At 37.0% G+C, this 17,616-nt stretch overlaps 1 protein-coding gene across 1 annotated transcript; it reads left to right on the top strand.

Annotated features, from left to right (window-relative positions):
* Positions 1–7,201: 7,201 nt before the first annotated feature.
* Positions 7,202–11,220, top strand: LOC143543461 (uncharacterized). The gene is made up of 10 exons (XM_077035779.1): positions 7,202–7,438; positions 7,533–7,595; positions 8,337–8,421; positions 8,506–8,577; positions 8,771–8,843; positions 9,030–9,075; positions 9,157–9,245; positions 9,343–9,412; positions 10,066–10,153; positions 11,177–11,220. Exons 1-10 carry the CDS (start codon positions 7,202–7,204, stop codon positions 11,218–11,220), a joined length of 867 nt encoding a protein of 288 aa, XP_076891894.1.
* Positions 11,221–17,616: the final 6,396 nt, after the last annotated feature.

The raw sequence follows: 17,616 nt of genomic DNA, 5'->3' as shown, positions 1-17,616 counted from the left end.
GCGTAGAATTGTTTAACTGCTCACTCCACCTGGCATACCCCCACACAATGGCGTGAGCGAGAGGAAAAATAGAATCTTGCTAAACATGGTCCAATCGATGATGTGTAAATTAACTTGCCTCACTCCTTTTGGAGCTTTGCCCTTATGACCGCCACCCGCATTATCAATCTGGAATCCACCTAAAAAGGTAAGCAAAACCTCACATGAGATATGGCATGGGCGTAAACCCAATTTGTCTTTCCTCAGAGTATGGGGATGTGATGCATATGTCACTAGTGATTTTGATGACAAGCAGATCCTCGCTGCATAAAAGTTGTTTTCGTCGGATACTATAACCAAAGCGGATATTATTTCTTCCATCCTGATACAAATGTGATTTCTATCAAAAAGGAAGGGTCACTTCTACGAGAAGGAAATTCTCGATCGAGGAACTGGAAATAATATTGCCGATCTTTAAGAAATTCAAGAACCACAAACAACCGCTGAGGAAGTTGGAACGTCTGATCAACAAGTTGTTGTTGCTGATACATCATATATAAACAAGCGTTCATAGAAGAAATAGCACTCGCACACCAAATTCTAAATACATGTGGCATCTAGATGGTCCCAAAGTCCTCTTAGTAGCCGAGTCAAGCGACGAACCTACTAATTACAAATCTGCTATCTTAGATCCGGAATCTGAGAAATGGCAAGATGCCATGAACGCCGAGCTGCAATAAAATAATGTTAATATAATAAATAAGAGAAATAAGCAAACCGTAATAAATGCGGTAATGAAATAAAACCATAAGCAAATAAGTTGTCGATTAAACCGTTGCCAAGTGAATCAGACGTCGGTAAATCAACCATGAGCAAATAATAAAAAGACCATTGCCAAGAGAATCGGGCGTTGGTCAATAATAATGACAACCCTATACAAGGGAATATGCGGGACCTCTTCGAACACGAATGCGCGCATAAACAAGTAAGCACATAACAAGTGTATTTGATTAATCACACACAATTACACGTTTGCTATTTTTGATATATATATATATATATATATATATATATAATATGATATATGCATATATCCCCAAAACGTTGTGAAAATTGAGTAAAATAGGGGAATGATAAAACTCACCTTAAGCTAAAGGCAAGTGATTAATACATGAGATAAATGAACTAAGATTTAAACGATTCGTCCACTAACGCGTCGAACGAGATAACAATCAGAACCTGAAACTTTGAGATATGATAATATAAGTGAAAACGAACTTAATGCCGCTGGAATCGATCCAAACGAACGTCTAGAACTCAAGTTATGTTATATTTAAGATTTAAGCGAGCTGGAACTGACCAGAATCTGAACAGCGAGTCGGAAGTCGGGATTTGGTTAGTAGCCTTAAAATTTTGTTACGAAAATAAAAGTCTTCTGGACCGAACATTAAATCCAATCAGAAGTATGAGAAAACGTAAAGTCAAACAAGTTGACTATTTGCCCTTTAACGAGTTTTAAACGAATTGACCAGTCAACAGCCTTCTCCACCGAAATTGATTGAAGGTTATTGACTAGGGAATGTTAATGAACGATTTCTATGTTTACAACTTACCTGAAAAGTGAAAGGATCAACAGATACGATGAGTCAAAGGTCCATGCATAAGCAAAATCAACCGATTAAGCGTGTATCTTCAACAATAACGCAAAAACCAAAGGATTTGATGATGAACAGATGCAGGTGACAGCTAGGGTTAGTATATTAGGGTATGAGGAAGTTTGTGGCAGGGGAATTATGATATGTTTATATAGAGATTACAAAAACGAACCATATTTGGAAGATTTACTCGTTTAAGTAACTAAATAATGTTTTAATGACAAAATCAATGAAATAAGTTGAAAGATATGATGTTGAGCAGTAAGAAACTATTAGGGACTTGTACTTTAGTTATAATACCTTTTCTTGGACCTTAATTCACTCAATAATACTTAAAATACACGATTTTTATACAAAAAACGAGCTAGGAATGAAATCGAACAAAGGATTCTGCCCAGATCGGGCACCGCACTGCGCGGACAGCCTAGGGCAGCCCATCGCGCGGCACTCCGGTGGTTAGGAGGGAGTATTTTCAAAATTTTACTAGTTTGGTCTTTATAGTTTGATCTTTTGTCATTTAATGAACTTTTTATTAAATAAATATGAAATAACCATTATCTAAAGTATAAGGGACTTAGAGTGAACATTAGGAAACTAATTACTTATAAATACAAAGTATTGTTAAAGATTATGACCCGAATAAGGTTCGTACAATGATAAAACGAGAACAAAAAATACGGTGAAAACCCGAAATGTTATAGTCTCCCCTACTTTAGAGAATTTCGTCCCGAAATTAAGGAAAACCAAATCATCATCGTTTTGAAAATAATTAAACTTTTTAGGAAAATATCATAACACAGAACTTCTAATAACCGAGGCAACGCTCTAAACGACAATCTGATAAGGGCTCTTATATATAGGATGTACCAGCGGCATATCCACCAAGTCCTTATCATCTCATCATTCATACCGTTACCCAAGCTACCTTAGGTTCTAAAATCATGACACATAATTATACATATTATGATTTCCATGCGGGGACTTTGGTAATTTAAATTAATATTTGTCTTCATTAAAATCCTAAGGTCTTTCTAAGTGTCCATACTTCAACTTCAAATCAATAGCATAGAAAACAGAGTTTGTCAACAACACATGTTGTGTGAGTTTATCACCAGTTTTGCAATAAAATAATGTTAATATAATAAATAAGAGAAATAAGCAAAACGTAATAAATGCGGTAATGAAATCAAATCATGAGCAAATAAGTTGTCGATTAAACCGTTGCCAAGCGAATCGGACGCCGGTAAATCAACCATGAGCAAATAATAATAAGACCGTTGCCAAGAGAATCGGGCGTTGGTCAATAATAATGAGAACCCTATACAAGGGAATATGCGGGACCTCTCCGAACATGAATGCGCACATAAACAAGTAAGCACATAACAAGTATGTTTGATTAATCACACACAATTACACGTTTGCTATATATATATATATAATATGATATATGCATATGTCCCCAAAACGTTGTGAAAATTGAGTAAAATAGGGGAATGATAAAACTCACCTTAGGCTAAAGGCAAGTGATTAATACATGAGATAAACGAACTAAGATTTAAATGATTCGTCCACTAACGTGTCGAACAAGATAACAATCAGAATCTAAAACTTTGAGATATGATAATATAAGTGAAAACGAACTTAATGCCGTTGGAATCGATCCAAACGGACGTCTAGAACTCAAGTTATGTTATATTTAAGATTTAAGCGAGCTGGAACTGACCAGAATCCGAACAGCAAGTCAGAAGTCGGATTTTGGTCAGTAGCCTTAAAATTTCGTTATAAGAATAAAAGTCTTCTGGACCGACCATTGAATCCGATAAGAAATATGAGAAAATGTAAAGTCAAACAAGTTGACTATTTGCCCTTTAACGAGTTTTAAACGAATTGACCAGTCAACACCCTTCAACCACCGAAATTTATTGAAGGTTATTGACTAGGGAATGCTAATATCTATGTTTACAACTTACCCAGAAAGTGAAAGGATCAACAGATACGATGAGTCAAGGGTCCATGCATAAGCAAAGTCAACCGATTAAGCGTGTATCTTCAACAATAATGCAAAAACGGAAGGATTTGATGATGAACAGAGGTAGGTGATGGCTAGGGTTAGTATATTAGGGTATGAGGAAGTTTGTGGCAGGAGAATTATGATATGCTTATATAGAGATTACAAAAGCGAACCATATTTGGAAAATTTACTCATTTAAGTAACTAAATAATGTTTTAATGACAAAATCAATGAAATAAGTTGAAAGATATGATGTTGATCAGTAAGAAACTATTAGGGACTTGTACTTTAGTTATAATACCTTTTCTTGGACCTTAATTCACTCAATAATACTTAAAATACACGATTTTTATACAAAAAACGAGCTATTCTGCCCAGATAGGCCACCCCGCTGCGCGACCAGCCTAGGGCAGCCCATTGCGCGGTGCTCCGGTGGTTAGGAGGGAGGATTTTTAAAATTTTACAAGTTTGGTCCTTATTTAATGAACTTTTTATTAAATAAATATGAAATAGCCATTATCTAAAGTATAAGGGACTTAAAGTGAACATTAGGAAACTTAATTACTTATAAATGCAAAGTATTGTTAAAGATTATGACTAGAATAAGGTTCATACAATGATAAAATGAGAACAAATAAATACGGTAAAAACCCGAAATTTGCAGCTGATCCCGCTCAGACCGATGGGTATCACCTCTTTATCCAAGCAACCATTTTTACTAATAATATTACGGGTGTGAACGAGTCGAGCCGAGCCCGAGCTCGACCAGGCTCCAACTCAACTTGTGAAATTTACAAAGAGCTAGAGCTCAAGCTCTGCTTGTTTAAATTATAGAGAGCTCAAGCTCGAGCTCGTTCGTGAACTGTTTAGTGGGAAGTTCGTTTATCTAATAAACGAACAAACATGAACAAAAACTTTTGTTCAACTAGTTAAACGAATGGACATAAACGCATATCTCATTCGTTCATTTATGTACGTGAGCGTTCAATTACGTTCGCCATTTAAATTTGTTTATTTTCATTCGTTATGTGTGTTTAGGTTTGCTAGTTTATGGTCGTTAAATATATTCATTTAATCTTTTTGGCCATTACAACTCAATATAGTTTTAATAACTCTTTTGGCTCAATAAATTGCTCCTCACATTACTTTTAACTAGTTTTAGCTCAGTTATGTTTGTTCATCTATGTTCAGTGACAGTTCTGTTTGTGTTTGTTCGTTTACGTTTGGTAACCGTTCGTTTATACTGTTAACGAACTGACAAGAGCATGGTCATTTTCTTAACGAACGTACACGATCAGGATTCATGTTTTATCGTTCGTTCAGTAAAGTTAACTGAATGAACACGAACATGGTTTGTTCGTGTTTGTTTGGTTCGTTTACAAGCCTAACATATATGTGGGTTTCATTTAATGATTTGAAATAGATAGAGATATGATATTTGGGACTAATTGGGGGGGGGGGGGGGCAAAGCATGAAAGATTAAAACAAAAAAACTATTGTAATTATTAAAGTAATGTTTTTTTTTTCTCTTTCGCTTTGGGTCATTAAACGCGGGTTCTCTCTCCAGAAATCTCACAAATTTTGAAACAACAATAATTTTCTTTTTTAATTTTCATTGAAGAGTTAAGACCTATAAAGTTTTACTTTGATAATTGGTAATATGAAATGAAATATAGATCTACATATATTTTTTCTTGATATAAATTTTATTGAAACTAGAGTTGTATTCAATATAACATATATTTTGGATATTACAAACTCTTTGTTGAGCTCAGTTATGATAAATTTATATCAAAATGTTGAGGGAAAAAAATGAATGAAGCTATATATTTAAATTATATTTAATATTGGAAACTTTGGAGAAACGCTAAAAGTTATATCTTTAAGGTAATTTAAAAAACAATAGTTTTAAAACTCGCTTTATAAAGCATTGTAGTTTAAAAAGTGTTAATTTGGGTTCTAATTGTTGCTAAAAGGCTTGCAAGACACGGTGGAATACAAGAGAAGGGTCCGACGGCAAGCGAAGCTCGTTTAGATGCGAGCATGGTTTGGTATCGTTTGTGTTATAATTTCGTATAGACTGACTGTGTTGATGAACATTCGATGATTATCTGTGGCACCTGTTTCCCTTGGATTTTAACTTAAGATTAACGTCTTGACATATTTTGGGGTGTAGGTTTCTATAATGTTTTTCAAATGGTTGTTAAATCCTTGAAAGAAGATATTTTGCTTGGTTAATTAGGCTTTTTGGATGGTTTTAAACCAAAACTGAAAAAAAAACTCTCATTAAAATGTTTAGAACTAAATCGGTTGTTTGTTTGGTTAATTAGTTTTGGATGCTCGCCCCTGTTTAAAAGCTTGAACTATTCACTAAAAGAGTTGGTTTCGTGTTGGTTAAGGTTGACAGTAATTGAATTTGAAACCAAATAAGTTGTTAAAGCTTAACTTCTTATCCGTTAGCATCATGAGTTACGGACATGAGCGTAATGCCTCAGAAGCTCGATTGAGGATTCGAGAAGTCTTTATTAACTTTATTTTCACGTGTTCTTTTTAATGTTTTTTTATTTGCCCTTTAATCATACTTGTAATATCAATGCATAGTAATAGATTATAATTCTCAACAACATGGGAAGTGGGAATGAGCACCTTGATACTAACACCTATTTGTATTGAGCATGAATAGCTTGGTTAAAGATCTAATCATTTATAATATGTAAAGTTATACATACCTTCCTATCGGTCTTCTCTAAAACCGTGGACCCTCCCCCTTACCCATGTACTATCATCACACATTTCTCCCCCATCACTTTCATAAATGTAGCTTTCTTCTCATACTAATTGTATACATGCTCATGGATCACGAGACTTTTTTGTCATTTCTCTGTCCCTCACCTCCATCCATGCCTACACTCTATAAGACTAAAACCCCCGCTACAAATGACCTAACATTTAACTTCAATTAAGCATAACCAACAACTTTCAGTCACGTGCTTTAGCACCTCATCTTTTCGGTGTGCTAAAGGTATAAGTTTGATAACATCATTCAATTTAGCGGCGTAGCTTTTTTAACTTGAGAAGCTTTATTATTTGCATTTGGAGCAATGCGTAGTTTGTCTATGTGGATTGTTGAAATTTGCTATTTCAGTCCAAAAGTTTAAAATTCATCATTTTCATTCCCTAGAGTTTATTTTCATTATAATTTCTGCCCCATAGTTTGTTAAAAACCTGCTAGTTCAATCCATAATATGTTAACAAGATAGACGAAAATTACAACGAAAATTAAACTCTAACAAAAATAGCAAATTTGAACAATTCATAAAGGCAAAAAATCACATTTGGTTGGGTTTGTTTGTTAAGACGACAAAGGATGAAACAAGTAGAATTAAAACATAGAAGTAATAATCGCCATATTAGCAGTAGTAATAATAATAATAATAATAATATTATTATTATTATTATTATTATTATTATTATTATTTCCACAACAACAGAGATCAAACACAAATTGGGGGAAAAATTAGGGGTCGTAGAAGTAAGCGTAACCCCTTGTTGATCGATGGACGACTTGGTAGCTTACTACCTACCACCGGCAACCACCACCACCCACTACTCCTACCAGCAGCCTCCTTTGGCTTCTTACGCACCGCAATTGTACAATCAAGACGAGGTTCGAACGCTCTTCATTGCAGGACTCCCTGACGACGTCAAACCTCGTGAGATTTACAATATGTTCCGTGAATTCCCAGGATACGAGTCCTGTCACCTGCGTAGCCCTAGTCCTACTCAAACACAGGTTATATTCGGATGAAATGGAAACCAATTTATTATCTTATCTTTACTATTTGATGTTCTTGTATCTAATCTCTATGGATATGGATGTTCAACAGCCATTTGGATTTGCTGTCTTCGCCGATCAGCCTTCTGCACTTGCAGCATTGCACGCCTTACATGTAAGAACAGTATTATTCACACATCTATCTCATTACTTTTGCTTCTTCTGTGTGATGATAATACCAACTTTTTAGGTAGCTTACTTTGTTTTTCCAGCTCATGTACTCTATGCTAAAACCCTAACATCATATGTCATCATCCTTAACGGCAAATCTTAAGTCGCAAACCATTGGCATATGTTGTAACCAGATTTTTTATTATTTGCAATATGTTAAGCTTACCTAAACACGTTTCAGTTTTTTGGTTTTGAAGTTGGAAAAATTGATCATTTGCTCTATTAGCTATTAACCAATCTTGTATCTAAACCTGGAATTTTATTTTTGCATAATAGTTCATTTTTCAAGATAATATTTCTTCAAAATAGCTATAAGCTTACAATAATTTTCAAAAATATGTATTTTTTTTTTGGTGGTAAATATTGCCATAGTTGTTATCGGTTGGTCTCACAAATATTTAAAATGATTACAACTTTATAGACTCTCTAGAATAATGGATTACAATGTCTTAGTATTTGTTGAAATTTGAAAAACATGTTTTTTTACTGGAACTCTTTAAATTACTTGAAAATAAATTATTATGACCACTTTATCAACAACAAGGTATTCAAATTTGATTTTGTATAAAAACGTTATGAACTTATCAACTATATAGACACAATATTAAATTGCAACTATAGCAAAAGCCAACTCATTACTGAATTACTGTCATTTTCTATTGTTTTTTCTTTTGTTTGTTTTCAGGGGATGGTCTTTGACCTCGAGAAGGGGTCAACATTACATATTGATCTTGCAAAATCAAATTCAAGGTCCAAACGCTCAAGAATAGGTATAATAACTGCCATACACAGTCCATCTTTTGATACTTAGCTGGTAAACATATATGATTAAACTTGGTTAACTGTAAAACCAGATGATGATAAGCATGGATCTGACAAAAGGGCAAAAGGGTCTTTTTCAAATTCAAGAAGCGTTTCTGATCCGGGTGAGTTACTACAATTAGGTTAGAGAACACAAATACGTAGATGACTTAAAAGCTTACTACTTTTCAAGATGTTAGTTGTGCAGTTATTATCTGATATGGATATAGGTCACACAATAGCGAGTTAGTGAGGGGTAAAAATGTCGTTTTATAAGCTCACATTGCACATGTTTTGCACATGATTGGGCACTAGCAGGTGTTGGCAGCGTTCACGTGTCTGGATTGAGTAATACTGCTTACAACATGATTGGTTATCCACCTGCACAAAGGTCATCTGCACTGCTTAAGCACAATATTTATTATTTTTAACTAGAAAATGTTTTCTTAAACTGTAACTTGCACATGTTGTTACATGATTGCTTGTTGCTCAAGTAATTAAGAGGCTGGAGAAACGACACATATCTTCATGTAGAATTAGCAACTTTTTCTAACAAGATACTTGTTCAATTGTTTAGTTACGGAAACTCTGATATAAGAACCGAGAACACCGGTGCAAGATCGGTATGCTTTATGTGTTGCTTTTATTATTATTTATTTTAAATTTGGGATTGTATGTGGTATTTAATTTATATGCGTGATCAGAGAAACTCATCAGCTCCATGTCCGACAATATTTGTGGCTAATTTGGGACCCGCGTGTACCGAACAAGAGCTTACTCAAGTATTTTCAAGGTTTGTGAACATTTTATATGATCGTTTTTTATTTTTTATTATTAAGTTTGAACTTGGAATAAATTTTGTGCTTGTTACTGTTATTGTTAATATGCAGATGTCGTGGATTTTTGAAATTGAAGATTCAGAGTACATATGGGACACCAGTGGCGTTTGTTGACTTTTCAGTATGTTGTTTTTATACATATATTTTGAATGTCTTCATTTGGGTTAGTGTAGGCCTGTAAGCAGGGCAGGAAGTTCGTTATGTTTGTTTATTTAATAAACGAATGAACATGAACACATTTTTTGTTCAGTTAGTTAAACGGACAAACATGAACACATGTCTTTTTTGTTCATTTATGTTTGTGAATGTTCGTTCATTTTACTTTGTTTAGGTTCATTCATGTACAATGGTTTACGTTTCTTTACGTTCGTTCTTTTACTTTCGTTAATTTACTCATTTAATTATTTTAGGCCCATTACAATGTAATATAGTTTTAATGACTTGTTAGACCCAACACTAAGTTTGTTTATCTATGTTTAGTTCTGTTTACTCGTGTACGTTTGTGAACCGTTTGTTTATATTTTTAGTGAACGATCATAAACGAGCACGAACACGTCCGTTTTCTTAATGAACGAACACGAACAAGAAAACTCTGTTCTTTAATTGTACGTGTTTGATTGATTGTTCAGTTGAAGTTAGATAAACAAACACAATCATGCTCTGTTCGTGTTCGTTTACAGGCCTAGGTCTGTGTCAATATTCTAATTTTTATACATGATGGAAATAAATAAATAAATAATAAATGATATTGATATTTTTGGCAATATGTTGCAGGATACTGCGTGCTCTAGCGAGGCACTAAATCATTTACAAGGCACGGTTCTACGCTCATCAGTTGCGGGTGAAGGAATGCGGTTAGAATATCCTTTAAATCAGCAGTTGCCTTCGTTGTTTGACCTGTTTGTTGATATCGATCCCAGAAAATATCATGCGATTCTTGAACCTGTGAACCCATTTAACTAAACGGGCCATGATCAGGTCGAACCGGTGAACCCGTCTAGCTAAACAGGTCGTGATCAGGTCGAACCATTTTAAACTGTTTGTAATAAGGTCGAACCGTTTTAGCTAAATGGGTGGTGATCAGTTAGAACCCGTGAACCCGTTTAGCTAAACATGTGAATTGTGATTAGGTCAAACCTGTGAACCCGTTTAGCTCACCGGGTCGGGTCATAATTAGGTTGAACCCTTTTAGCTAAATGGGTGGTGATCAGATTAGGGGTGGTGATCAGTTAGAACTCGTGAACCCATTTAGCTAAACATGCTGTGAATTGTGATTAGGTCAAACCTGTGAACCTGTTTAGTTAACCGGGCCATGATTAGGTTGAACCTGTCAACCCTAACTAAATGGGTCGTGATCAGGTAGAGCCCATGAACCCATATATAGCTAAACAGCTTGTCAATGGTGATCAGGTTGAACCTGTTTAGCTAAAAGGGCCATGATTAGTTCGAACTTGTTTAGTTAATCGGGTCGTGATCAGGTTGAGGATCTGTGAACCCGTTTAGCTAAATGGGTTGTGACTCGTGACTCGTGATCAGGTCAAACCCATGAATCCGTTTAGCACAGTCAGGTCGAATCTGTGAACCCGTTTAGCTAAACAGGTCAGATCAGGTTGAACTTCTGAGCCCATTTAGCTAAACCGGTTGTGATCATGTTGAACCCGTAAACCCGTTTAAACAGGTCATGATCAAGTCGTAACTGTTTTAACTATTTAACTAAACGGGTCATGATCAGGTCAAACCTGTGAACCTGTTTAGTGGCTAAACAGATAGTGGTCATGTGGAACCTGTGAACCCCTTTAGCTAAACGGATCATGATTATATCATCAAACCTGTGAGCTTACTTAAAAGTAGTTTTGTCTACTTTTCTTTAACCAGAAACTTAGATTTGCTAAATCGAGGATGGGGTTGCGAAGTAAGAAGTCTAGGTAAATCTGGAGTTCTACAATGGTGTTAAGGTAATGGTTGGAGTATTAGGACCATATTATGTAATATGAGGCTACTTTTTGTACTTACATAATGACTTTTTTTTTATTTATATATTTTTGTATTTTTCTTTTTTGTTTTATTTTGACATGAACAGCAGATGTGGCGTACTCTCTTGTATTCTCTTATTATTATTATTATTATTATTATTAGTCTATATGCGGTGTGACACATGGGTTGAAAAATTATTTTTAAAACATATTAATAAATATAATCTATGAAATTTTAAAAATCAAATAAATATGTAATCAAGTAACTTAAATATGACATAAAAGCATAAGATGACTATTAGTTTGTCCATAGTCATAATAGCAAAAGGTATTCCAATATTACCAAACGGAGCACAATCATTGAATGACTTTTACTCAAATCTCCCAAAAAATAATCTCCTTTATTCACAAGATTATCTTATTAAACATAATCACTTTCAAAACACATCCAAACAACCCCACGATGTGTAAAAAAATTTGTTGTTCAACCCAACCTGACCCATGCTAGAAATTATCCATTTTTACAATTATTACCTAAGGTAGGCTCAAACTGTTAGCCCTAGGACTACCACATAACACATTAGAGGCGGATTCAGATGTTGCATGCTAGTTTGGGAAACATGGTTCGGTTGTGGAAACTGAAGATATAAGAAACTTATTTTCAGTTAATATATATGCTATAAGAAAGCACCACTGATATGTTATAAGTTAACAACAAAATAACTGAAGAGGTGTAAAATTTTAATTGTGGCAACCTGAATATATATTTGTGTGTGTGTGTGCATACATATATTTCATATGACTCGTGCATAAAGTTGTTAAACTCGTGTCTAAACGAGTCAACTGGGTCGATTAGTTGTAAAAGTTTTTATGAGTTACAAACGTCTTAAATACAGGGGTTGATGATTGTAGTGAATGAGTTAAACGGGTAGGTGCTGGCATATTTAGTTAAATGGGTTAAACATGTCATGCTGAAAAAGAATTTACAAGTTAAAATTTAAAAGTTCAGTATTTGATTCAAAGTATACGGGACAAATTGAAAATATATTCGTAATGGTTATTATGTTTTACTTGTATGACTTAGGATATGTTTTATTATTTAACTTTGGAGAGAAGATGCAAAAAATCAAGATGGTCTATAGTTAACTATGGTTGTATACAACACAAGCTTGTCTAAGTTTGATCGAGAAAAAAAAAATCAAACATGATCTTAGCTTGGGCCTAAAATAATATTCTATACGTAACAAACTTAGTGAAGCTCGATGTATGCAAATTGGTCTCGTACATTGAACGAGCTTCAGTTTAGTTCGAGCGTGTTCTAACTCATTGGCATACTCTCTATAGTCTAGTGTTTTTTTTTTCTATTTGTAACTGATGGCGTGGGTACCCCTACCCACGAGCTAAAAAAGCTTAAGAATAAAGCAACATCAAACACAAGCTTATAAGCCAGGGAAGCTTAGGAACAAGAAAGCAATAAACATAAGCTTCCAGACAGAAAGCTTGACACTTGCCCAACAAGGTCTCTAAGTTGGCCAAGAAGCTCCTTCTATAGTAATGCCAGATAAAGTCATAGCTAACAAAAACTGGTGTCTGCCATAAAGCAAAAGCAACAAGAAGACAAATAAAAGTTGAGCAAAGCTTATATGGAAATGGCATACACCCAGCTTGCGCAAGCTTAAAGGAAAGCTGACATTTTCCTCTTAAGAAGCTCCAGCTTCCCCCGGGAAACTTTCGACTGCCTATATAAGGAAACTTCACCCAAGGTATTCTCATTCCATCTTCATCCGTTTTCTCTTAACTCTCTCTATAAACTCCTACAACCTTATAATCGTATCATATCACTGATTCTCACGTCAGATGTTGATCGTAGGAGATCCCCTCCTACGGTGAGACTAACCGGTCGTGTTTTTTTCGTTGTTGTTAGCAGGTATAGAAGCTTTGGTTCGGAGATACTCTTGGACGACCATATCCTTATTGTTAGCTACCGCCTTGTAGCAACAAGTGGCGCCCACAATGGGGCTACGCTACTTAGAACAAAGAATTCCGGTAGTTCAGCTTCATTGTACTCAAGCATTATCCTTTCATGGCTGAAAAGAGTAATTCCGGCAAGAGTGTTCCTCCGAACGATGATTGGCCACTCGAAACTCCTCCCCGGAGGAAAATATTGGCCGTAGTTCGCCGAGGACAAGCAGGCCAACCGCCACGTCGTCACAATCCTTTGAGTTCCAAACACCACTCTCGACAAGAAGTGGAATCTTTTCTCCAGAAGTGATTTTCTACTTCCGGTGGAGAGAATAGATATGACGTCAGAGGGTGTTAAACGGAACTTCCTCCAGCTCAGGGAGCTGACGAATAATCATGCTCAAGAGGAGCGAGCTAAGGGGGTGAGAATAAGGTTGGATTATACCGAGGAACCTGAAATTACGCCCTCCCCATACCTAGTCCGTCAAACATGAGCACACCTTCTCCTTCGAGAAGAAACGCTCAAGGACTCAGCAGCTCACAAGCAGAAGGATATGAAAACATGAACTCTCCTTGAGAAAGAGTGAGCCTCACAGGTTCGCCCATCACTCCTAACGGAGCAGGAGAGTACACCATGGAACAGCTTTTTCAAAGCTCACCCGCTGGAGTACCTCTCCCAACTGGCAACTCTTTGGCAGAAGCTCTTATGTCACTCCCTTTGGCAAGCAGTATAATGACCTCACCTATAGTAGAAGCTACATGTTCCATGCCACAAGCTTACTTGCAACCAGGTCTTATGCTGCCCAGCATGACGTATCCTCATATGGCTGCCATCGTGATGTTCCAATATGGCTAACCTTGGCAAGGGAGCTGATAGTGGCAAGCTTCTGAAGGCTTCCCTGTCACAATCCAACCTGTGGTTACTCAAGTTCCAAGTATTGTTACCATCAGCATAGGTGACCTAGCGCATCTGGAACCTTATCAGCCATACAAGCCTTCAACCTTGTTATGCTTCTCATAACAAATAGACAACTTTATGTTCCAAACTAGAATCAAGATGCCAGCCAACATAAAGGCTTATGATGGAACGGAAGATCTCGAAGATCACTTTCAGATCTTCACAGGAGCAGCTACCGTTGAAAGGTGAAACAACGCTGAATGTTGTCACATGTCCATGCAAATCCTAATAGGACCTACAAGGCTTTGGTTTAATTCCCTTCCATCAAGAAGTATAGCTTCCTTTGATGACCTGTACCAAATCTTCCTAGCAAACTTCACCCAGTAAAGAAGGTGCACCAACGACGTTGCAGTCCTACACCAAATCAGGCAAAAGGAGCATGAGGACCTCCAAATCTGCATAGAAAGATACAAGAAAGAATGTTTGAACTACAGTGGTTCCTCAGAAAAGATGCGTGTGTCAGGTTACATGAATGCCATCAAGGTAAAGAAGCTTGCGAGAAGATTTCATGAGAACATCCCCCAAACCATGAAAGAAGCTTTCGAAAGAATAGAAGCTTACCTTCGAGGGGAAGAAGCTTTGGACAATCAAGAAACAAGAAAACGTGACCCGGGAAGCTGGAGAAACCACTCTTCAGAAGGACAGAAGCCTCGATTCCAGCCCTTTGTTGAGAAGCATCCATCGAAGCACTACGAACATAGAAGGTCAGATGATAGAAGCGGCTCTTCTCGCCAATAAAGACCTTAAGAGAAGGATAAACTAATCTTCTCGGTTCTTATCAAAACTCCACAAGAAATATTGGCAATCGAAGAGGTTAAACATAACTTTCGTCCTCCTTGCCCGTTGTCCAAGCCAGCAAGCAAACGTGATGCAGGCAAGTTTTGTGCCTTTGACAATGACATCGGCCATCAAACCAATGATTGCTTCCAGCTGAAGAAGCGTATCGAAGACGCTGTCCAAAGTGGGGAGCTATCTCACTTGCTGAAAGATCCTAAAGAAGGTAAAGGGAATTGGTAGAACGTATTCGGAGTAAACATGGTTCAGCTTTGTAACAAAAGGCAACGAACGCTAGCTTGGAACCAACAAAGCATATGCTTCCCTCCGACTGACCCTTACCACAAAGTCACAAATCCAGTCATAGTGGAAGCTGGGCTGAATGGCTTCCCCATAGATGGAGCCTACATGGACTGTGGGTTAACAACGGAGGTGACGTACAAAAAATGTTTCCTTCAACTACCTCAAGAAATCAAGAAGCAACTCCAGCACACGGAGAGTTCTCTCAAAAGCTTCACTGGAGAGAAAGCGATTCCCTTAGGGAAGCTCACTTTAGACGTCAGGCTCAGAGACGGAGACCTCTCTCGAGTAGAGAAGCTTACCTTCACAATGGTCAGGTATCCTTCTAGCTATAACATACTCATTAGTAGAACCGTAATTTCCATTTTCGATACAGTAGTGTCTGCATCTCATGGTATGATGAAATTTCCAACCGCGGGAGGAATAGCTACTTTGGCCCTAACGCCAGAAGCTTTACTAATAGCAGCTACTGAAGAATCATGGGAGCTTAAGAAAGACATGGAGGATAGCCTTGTAAGGGAAATAAGCATCAACTTAACTTACCCTAAACAAGCTATCAAATCAATAGTAAGCTTCCCTCCCAAACTATGAGTAAACTCATAACTCTTTTGCAAAGTAATAAAGACGTTTTTGCATGGTGTCCAAATGATATGACAGGGGTTCCAAGGGAATATGCTGAACATTCCCTGAACATCTCACCCACACATAAGCCATTTGCTCAAAGAAAAAGAAGCTTAGCAGCTGAAAGAAGCTTAGCTGCCTGCAAAAAATTAGACAAAATTGTCAAAGCTTATATCCTCCGAGAAATAAGATACCACTCCTTGATTGCAAATCCAGTTATGGTCAAGAAATCCGATGGGTCGTGGTATATGTGTGTGGACTTTAAAGACCTTAAAAAAGCTTGTCTCAAGGACAACTACCCCTTTCCAGAAATTGACTAGAAGGTAGACTCCTTCACCGGCTTCCAATACAATTGCTTCCTAGATGCATACAAGGGGTACCATCAGATTTTGATGAAGGTCGAAGATGAAGAAAAAACAGCATTTCACACTGACAAGGGGATCTTTTGTTATAAGAAGATGCCCTTCAGATTAAAGAATGCTAGGGCTATATACCAACGTTTGATTGACAGAACCTTCTCCGAACAAATAAGTGGAAATATGGAAGCTTACGTCGACGACCTGGTCATCAAGAGCAAAAGTGAAGAAACAATGATCAACGGCATTGAAGAAACCTTCAAAAACCTAAGGAGAATCAACATGAAGCTCAATCCAATCAAGTTTTCTTTTGGTTTAGAAGAAGGTAAATTCTTGGGACACCTAATCGATAAGCAAAGCATAAAATCTAACCCAAGTAAGGTACAAGCTGTCCTTGACTTGCATTCTCTAAAGTCCAAGAAAGAGGTTCAAAGCCTCAACGATAAGATTGCTGTCCTTAAAAGGTTTCTTTCTAAATCAGCAGAAAAAATCTCTACCTTTCTTTAGAACTTTGAAAAACTGCACGAACAAGAAAGACTTCCAATGGACTAGTGAGGAAGAAGTTGCCTTCCTAGCCTTAAAGAAGCATCTAGCTTCCTTACCTGCTTTGACAGCTCCTCAAGAAGGAGAAACAATAACAATCTATCTTTTTGTAGGAAAAGGAAGCTATCAGCTCTATGCTTATGGTTGAATGAGATAGGGTCGAGGTCCTAGTATATTTTATTTGCAGAGTGCTAAAAGAAGCTCAGCTCAATTACACGCCTATTGAGAAGCTCATTCTAGACCTCGTTCACACAGCCAAGAGGCTGAGGTGATACTTCCACGCTCATCAGATGAAGGTGATCACCGACAAGCCCATAAGGTCGATTTTGGAAAACCCAGAGATCTCAGGAAGGTTAGCTAAATGGGCTATCGGTTTGGGCGAGCATAGCTAGGAAGTCAATCAAAGGTTAAGTTCCGGCCAACTTCCTAGTTGAAACACAAGAAGAGCCCATGGAAGTAAATGAGCTTGAAGAAGGTGAACCTGCCATCCCTCTAGGAAAATGGACGCTCTATACCAATGGAGCCTAGAGTATATAAGGTTCCGGAGCTGGTCTTATAATCACAGACCCCCAAGGAACCGAATAAACTTACGCACTCTGACTAGAGTTTCCATGCTAACAATGAAGATGAATATGAGGCTTTGATTGTAGGGTTTCGCTTAGCAAGAACGATGAAGATTCAGGAATTAAGTGCCTTTGTTGATTCAAGATTAGTAGCCAACTAAGTTAACAACGATTTCAAGGCAAGGGAACCTTCTATGCTGAAGTATAAGTAGAAGGTCAAGGAACTTATGAAGGAATTCAAGAGCTGTTCACTGTCTCAAGTTTCTAGAACTTGA

Source organism: Bidens hawaiensis, unplaced genomic scaffold (genome assembly GCF_021521415.1).
Source record: "Bidens hawaiensis isolate Kalapana, Puna unplaced genomic scaffold, B.hawaiensis_p1.1 tig00000864_1, whole genome shotgun sequence".
Classification (NCBI taxonomy): domain Eukaryota; kingdom Viridiplantae; phylum Streptophyta; class Magnoliopsida; order Asterales; family Asteraceae; genus Bidens; species Bidens hawaiensis.
The sequence above is the reverse complement of the archived record's forward strand: the minus strand, read 5'-3'. Positions and strand labels throughout refer to the sequence as shown.

Bases quoted from the DNA above. Each gene is read 5' to 3' on its own strand.
- LOC143543461 (XM_077035779.1), top strand. From the start codon at position 7,202: ATGGACGACTTGGTAGCTTACTACCTACCACCGGCAACCACCACCACC. The intron at 7,439-7,532 runs GTTATATTCGGA...GATGTTCAACAG, and splicing joins CTAGTCCTACTCAAACACAG to CCATTTGGATTTGCTGTCTT. The intron at 9,076-9,156 runs GTATGCTTTATG...ATGCGTGATCAG, and splicing joins AGAACACCGGTGCAAGATCG to AGAAACTCATCAGCTCCATG.